The 7,103-nt window shown below is 47.1% G+C and overlaps 1 protein-coding gene across 7 annotated transcripts in view; it reads left to right on the forward strand.

Moving 5' to 3' along the window:
• The window catches only part of CATSPERD (cation channel sperm associated auxiliary subunit delta), a 35,330-nt gene that overhangs the window by 3,500 nt on the left and 24,727 nt on the right, over window positions 1-7,103 (forward strand). For 6 of the 7 annotated variants that reach the window (XM_037018438.2, XM_037018440.2, XM_037018439.2 and 3 more), the window contains 5 exons: window positions 580-656; window positions 1,387-1,459; window positions 2,148-2,262; window positions 4,368-4,435; window positions 5,759-5,872. In XM_037018438.2, coding sequence (XP_036874333.2) covers window positions 580-656; window positions 1,387-1,459; window positions 2,148-2,262; window positions 4,368-4,435; window positions 5,759-5,872 — 447 coding nt within the window. The remainder of the gene's footprint in view (window positions 1-579; window positions 657-1,386; window positions 1,460-2,147; window positions 2,263-4,367; window positions 4,436-5,758; window positions 5,873-7,103) is intronic. The other variant, XM_037018443.2, reaches the window with a different exon arrangement.

Here is a 7,103-nt window from a genome sequence, read left to right on the forward strand (position 1 = left end):
CTCCAGATCTGCGGGTCAGAGGCAGGGGGAGCTGACATTTGCTTATAGTCATGGTGCAATAGAAAACCTTCACCGCATGTGTGCCGCAAATGCATGAAGGAGAAAATAGTTCACCAGCTCAGACGTCAACACTGCACTATTTTAGAGGTGTCAGCATTTCTAACCTCCAAATGACTGGTTTCTAACACGTCAGCTTTACAATTCTTTATCCTCCAACCTTTCTCTCAAAGAACTAATACTTGGTAAATAAACAGTAACATAGACCTAGAATGAGATGTGGTATTATCCCTGTGATAATTACCCTGCGAGTCATTCCATACTTTTTATTTCAACATGATTACAGATTCACAGCAAGGTGCAAAAGAACATTGCAGGTACCGTACACCCAGACTCCCCCGATAGTAACATCTGACATAACCAGAGGATAATCTCAAAGCAGGAAAATGACATTGACACAATACCACCTAACCTAATCCAGATTTTCACCTTCACATTTTCAATGTTGCCCGTTAGGAAATTGTTTTTATCAGGTGTTTTATTATTACTGAAATAATTCAAATGTTGTGACTGTCGCTCTAGGACCGTCTGTACTTTTCATCTATGACAGCACGCTTGATCAGACATCCTTGCAAGAAAAACCTAGCCCTGTATTTAGGGTAAGTGACCATTTTATGTATTGGTACCTGCCTTTTTATTCAAACTGTAGGTTTGCCCTCATTCATTCATTCAGTGAACATTAAGGAAGATGGCTCTGTCCTGTCCTGCCAGCTGCTGGCCTTCAGGGAATTCACAGTTGGGTGGGCATTAGAGGAAAAGAGCTAAAGAGACCAGCAAGTAACTAAAATAATGACAGGATAGTGTGGTGCCCCCGTCTCAGAGGCTTGATATAAGCACTCGTGTTGGGGGGTATGTGAGGAGAAAATAGCTGGAAAGTTTCCACTGGGGAATGGATGCCCAAACTGGGTTCTGAAATAGGAATTCATGTTGGGTGGGGGTCATGGTAACCAAATCCGAAGGAATGGACACGCCCCGGTCAGTGTGCATTTGGGGTTACCAAGGTCTGAAACCCTTTAATGGAATGAGAGCCATTTAATGACAAAACTGAAGTTCATCCTAAGCAAGGCAAGCTGTCACTTAATGTCTATTTTTATATAATTTTACAGTTGATTGCATTTTCTAAATAATGTTATTTCAAGAGGTCACATACCCAGGCTATAGAAGTTTACTCATGCAAAAATAGGTGGATGGTAAGGCAGATCGAACCCAGATGATTCCTGTTAACAGGGGAATTCTATTTCAATGGAACATTATTAGAGGCCCACCGTTGTCTTTTTTCTTTTCTCGTGTGAAATTGTCCTAATTTAATTATTTTACTGTTTATTTCAGACGACAAGTTTTTTTGACAAGAGATAACTTTGAGAGTAGTGTCATTCCGTTTTCCATCCCTACATCAATGAAGGTACTTGTCCTACGGAACAGTCTGAGGGACACTTGAATCAAGTAATACTCAGGGGAACAATATAGCTTGTAAATACCACTGGTGTGTTTTGGTTCGTTTGGGGCTTTATCTTCCCATCTACCTCTTAAAGACATTGAGAGCACTTTCTAAGCCCAAAGAAGGGTTGATTCTAATCTGCCCTTACTATCAAAATAGTTTTCTTTTTATTTCTAAAAAAAAGAAACAGAATTGGTTCAAATGCTCCTTACAATTGGTTGTGTGTTATGAATGAATATATCCCATGCCCTAATTTCAGGGCCTCCCTAAATCGGTCCTAAACCAAACCAGAAAACTCTCAGTAGCCGTCCTGAGAAATTCTGCTTTGGGCATCTACACAGAAGGAGGCATCGCCGTGAGCTGAAACACCGTTTCTCTCGTAAGCGGCCCACCCATCAGTTCTGCTCACCACTCGTCATTTGTACTTTAGACTTGATGCTCAGAGGTGGTCTTGAAAAGGGAGAAGGAAGCGGAGTGAAGTTAGGAATCTGAGGTTCAACCCCCAGTTCTGACCCCAGGATGCAGAGCTCCCGAGATCCAGGAACGAAACTCTTGCTGGCATAAATGTTCCTCAGATGTGCGTCTGGAAGCACTGCTTTCTGATCGATGTCTGAAAAGAGACCCTGGTGGGTATATATGTCATCATCTCTAGGTCGGCACACCAGAGCTAACAGCAGCACATTTTGCGGGTTCAGTATTACTGTTTATCATCGACCGAAAAGTCTATGTCTATGATTATGAAACCGATTCCTGGAATGCATCTATAGGTACGTGAGTTTGGTGTGTTTTTTTCTTGTTTGAATTTAGCCAATGGCAGAGAAAAGCTTATTCATTGTGGGTGTTCCAATAATACTGGGAGTTGGATGTCAGCTCCTTGGCCCTACCTTGTCCTGGAACATTCCAATGAAAATTAGCCTGGCCCCCCGCACCCCCATCCCATAGTGTGGGAAACTAATGCTTCCGTCGGGGACTGGGATCAGGAGTCGCAAAACCCTGCCTTGACGATGGACGTAAACGAGGGAGCAGGTGTCCAGAAGCAGGACTCCTGGCTGCACAGGGACAAGGCTGGTGCGGGGGATACTCAGCCCCACGTACTGCACACCACGCAAAGGGCCAGAGAACAGTAGAGAGGATGAGCTTGATGGAGAGAGGAAGGAGAGGAGGTCAGGAGTGGGGACAGTGGAGGTGTTATTCTTCAGAAAAGAAGGATGGGCTCTCCGGGAAAGGAGGGGGAGAGAGCACAGCTCCTCGCCGTGAGAAAGGGGTCTCTCCGCCCTGGTGCTGCTGACACTTGGGGCCAGACCATCTCTGGAATGGGGCCGTCCTGGGCACTGGGGGGTGTTGAGAAGCATCCGGGGCCCCACCCACTCAGTGCCAGGAGTGCCCCCACAAGTCCTAACAACAAAAATGTCCCCAGATACCACCCAGGGCTCCCCATCCCCACTCCCAGCCCCTGGCAACCACAAGCCCATGTTCTGTTTGCGGATCTGCCTGCTCTGGGCATTTCACAGAAATGGGGTCACACGCCGCATGGCCTTGTGGGGCTGGCGTCTGTCACTGAGCACCAGGTGTGGTGCGTGTCGGGACTCCAGCCCTCTTGTTGGCTGAGTGAGGTTCCCGTGTGTGGATGGATCATGTCTTCTCTGTTCAGCAGCTGGCGGGTGTTGGTTCGGCTGCTCCTTTGGGCCGTTGGGAACAGCGCTGCTGTGAACCTTTGCACACGAGTGTCTGGGAGGACGTGTGCTTCCAGTTCTTTGGGTAATCAAACCTAAGGGCAGAATTTCTGGGTCCGATGGCAGCTCCATATTTAACCTACTGAGGAGCCACCAGAGCTCCTTGTCAGTCAGTCTGGTCTGTCCTTCCTCTTCTCTCTGTCCCTATATTTCCTAATAGCATCCAGATAGGTAACCCCTCCTCCCCGAGCCCCGGCCCCACCGCCCACTTTGTCTCCATGGATGGGCTCCTCCAGGGACGTTCTGGGAGGGGGATCCGACAGGATCGGCCCTTTGGTGTCTGGCTTATGTCACTGAGCATCGTGTCGTCAAGGCCCATCCACGATTTAGCATGTGTCAGACTCTCCTTCCTTTTCATGGCTGAATAATATTCCAGTGTGTGGAGGGACCACAGTGTGTTTATCTGTGGACCTTTGCGTTGCTTCCACGTTTTAGCTGTTGTGAATAATGCTGCTTTGAACATACGTGTCCGAAGGTCTCCTTGAGTGCCTGCTTTGAGTTTTTGTGGCCGTATACTCAAATGAAGTTGCTGCATTTCTATTTTCTGTTTTTTGAGGAACCCCCATACCGTCTTCCAGAGTGCCTGCCCCATTTTCCACTCTTGTCAACAGTGCACAAGGGCTCCCATTTCTCCACATCCTCGCCAGCACTTGTTGTGTCCCTCTGACAAGGGCCATCCTAGTGTGTGTGCGTGGTTTTGCTTTGCACGTCCCTAATGATCAGTGATATGGGGAACATCTTTGCATCTACCTGTTGGCCATATATCTGTTTTCTTTACAACCAAATCTTCTGAGCTTATAAAATAGAAGCAAGGGAAGGGTACCCTTCCTGCAATTTTGGCTAACTTGGTCCTATAAGAGTGTCAGTAAAGCCAGTGATTCTCAACTGGGGGCAGTTCTGCCCCACCCAGATGACACTTGGCAATGTCCGGAGACATTTTCGATTGTAAAACTGGAGTGGGGTGCTCCTGGCACCAAGTCAAAAGAGGGAGGAATCTGCAGAGCACCAAACGGGGCGCCTAGGACGGCCCCACGACCGAGGACAATGGGGCCCCAGATGTCCGTGGGGCTGAGGGTGAGAAACCCTTTCCTCTGAGCTTCAGGGAAGTCATCTTTTGTTAAACCATCTTCTCCTTCCAGGCATAGAACACCCTGTTTCACATATGTCCGGTGATAATTGTTGTTACAGTGGGAATCCCTCCTGCCTGGTGAGTAGAGAATGCAGTCTGACATTTTGTGCCCTGCTCTGAGCACAGACAAATATGAGCAATTCAGGACAGTCTAGGCCCTGAGGGGTGGGACCGCGATGGACTTGGACAGCAGCATCTCCCCAGGGCCCCTAGGAGGGCCTGAGAGGTGGGTAGCCTCTGGAGCTCCCTTCAGGCCGACTGGCTGACACTCTATGACTATATCCATCTCTCTCTCTCTCTTTTTTTTTTGACCTGTTATTTTGAAATAATCAGAGACTCTACGGGAAATTGAAAAAAATAAGAGTCCCATGTGCCCTATGTCCAGGTTCCTCCAGTGGTTGCATCTTACTTAAGTACGGCACATGACTAAAACAGGAAATGGAATGGCTACACAGGACGTGTGTGTCTGTTCTGTGCCATTTTGTCACCTGTGTAAAATCACAAATCCACCACCGCCATCAAAATATGAGACTGTTCCATCACCCCAGAGCCACCTGTCCCCCACGCTGTCCCTAACCCCTGGCAAACACTAGTCCGTCCTGTCTCTGTAATTTTATCATTTTGAGAATGCTATATGAAAGGTACTGTACAAAGGGAACCCTTGGGGACTAGCTTTTCTCAGCAAAATTCTCTCGAGACTCATCTCGTCTGCTGTGTATATTGGCAGGTCACCTCCTTTTTCATTGCGGAGTAATGTTCCATGGCATGGATGTACCATAACTGGAATGTGTCCACTTCAGACCTATTCCAGAGGAGGCTGCTAGGAACTCTTGCACAGATTTTCATGTAGACATCAGTTTTCATTTCTGTGGGATAAATGCCCAGGAGTATGACCACTGGTATCTGTTTCCCCATGTTTTTTTTTTTACTTATTTTTATTAATGTATGATTGATATACACTCTTATGAAGGTTTCACATGAAAAACAATGTGGTTACTACATTTACCAATATTATCAAGTCCCCACCCAGACCCCAGTGCAGTCACTGCCCATCAGTGTAGTAAGATCCCCATCATTTTTTCAAACCAAGATGTAATTGACGGACACCGCTGTGTAAAATTTAAGGTGCAGGGTGTGTTAATTTGATAGATTTTTGTAACAATATAATCACCACCATATCACGTCACATAATTACCATTTCTTTTTTGTTATGGGGAACAATTAAGATCTATTTTCTCAGCAATGTTTGTAATGCGGTATTGCTATCTACCATCACGATGCTGTACATTGGTCTCTGAACTTACCTACCAGCTGCAAGCGTGCACCCTTAAAGAACAGCTCCCAATCAACCCCCCTCCATCTCCTTTTGAAGAGACTGTTTTATGTGTCTTTTTTTCCCAGGATATAAGCAAATCAGTTTTTGCTTATTTGCTTGGAGATCAGCTATCTCAGGCCAATGTGTATTTCTCGGATACCCAGGGTTACAGCTTTCAGAAGTTTGTGCACCAAAGACAGGTATGTTCAACTGGTAAGAAAATGAACATAAAAATAATTTTCTGGTGTGCTACAAGTTATTAGGTGACAGTGGGTGAACAAGGGCTTTTCTTTCTTTAGAAAGAAAGCCAAGTGGCTGGGAGAGTAGGGAAAAATGCAGGTCTAATTAGCTGGCTAGGGAGCTTTGGAAGTTAGGAAAGGATTTCAGGTCATAGCCCTGGTTTGGGAGTGTGCTTATGGAACACTGGGAGCCGTAGTAAAATCTGCACATTAGTTACGACACCTAACCCCACGTCCACCTAAAGGTCAGCAACATCAAGGACCATCACCACCCCATTTTGCACATGGCAGAACTATGCCAGGTGAATAAGTGTCATCCCAACCCAAACTCGCATCCAACCACGGCCTCAGAATGTCACCCTACTTGGAAATAGGGTCTTTGCTGATGTCATTAGTCATGCTTGGATGAAGTCATCCTGGGTGTAAGGTGGGTCCTTGTTCCAATGACTGGTGTCCTTGTAAGAAGAGGAGGGGACACGGAGAGATGCTCACAGAAAAGACAGCCTTGGGGCAACAGAGGCACCCAGAAGGAATGCCACTGCAAGGAATGCCGAGGACAGAGGCAGGAAGAGCCATGCGTGGCCAGCTGCCTCCCTCGGGGCCTCGGAAGGAAGCAGCCCTGCCAGCACCAGGACAGCAAATCTCTGTTATTTTAAGCCACCAGCCATGGGGTGCTTTGTTATGGCTGCACCAGGAAACTGATATGGGAATGAAGGCTCAGAGAGGCACAGGGCCTTTGCCAAAGCCACACAGCTTGGCAGAGCTGGGATCTGAAGAGCTGACGTGGACAGGACCCTTGGGTAGCTAAGGTATAAGGGTGTTCATTCCAACAGAGAGAGCGGCTTCACCCCAGACACTTGGGAAGAATGTCTAAAGGCAGGCAGAAAGAATCTACTCTGCTCTCCAGTTCTGCTCCTGTGCCAGGTCTGATTTCTCTGCCCTGCCCAGGAAGCCAGTGACTCCTAGAAGTGGGCACCTGGTTTCGAAACCAGGCCTGTAAGGCCCCAGAGTTAATACCTGTGCTCGGTTGAGAATCATCATCACTAAAACCCCCAACTGGATTAAGGTTCTTCAGAAAAACAGAACCCATATGGGGTTTTTTTTTTTATAGGAATTGGGTCGCATGGGTATGGAGGCAGAGAAGTCTCACAGTCTGCTGTCTTCCCTCCGGAGAACCGGGAAGGCTGTCTAT

Source organism: Manis javanica, chromosome 13, assembly GCF_040802235.1.
Source record: "Manis javanica isolate MJ-LG chromosome 13, MJ_LKY, whole genome shotgun sequence".
Classification (NCBI taxonomy): Eukaryota; Metazoa; Chordata; class Mammalia; order Pholidota; family Manidae; genus Manis; species Manis javanica.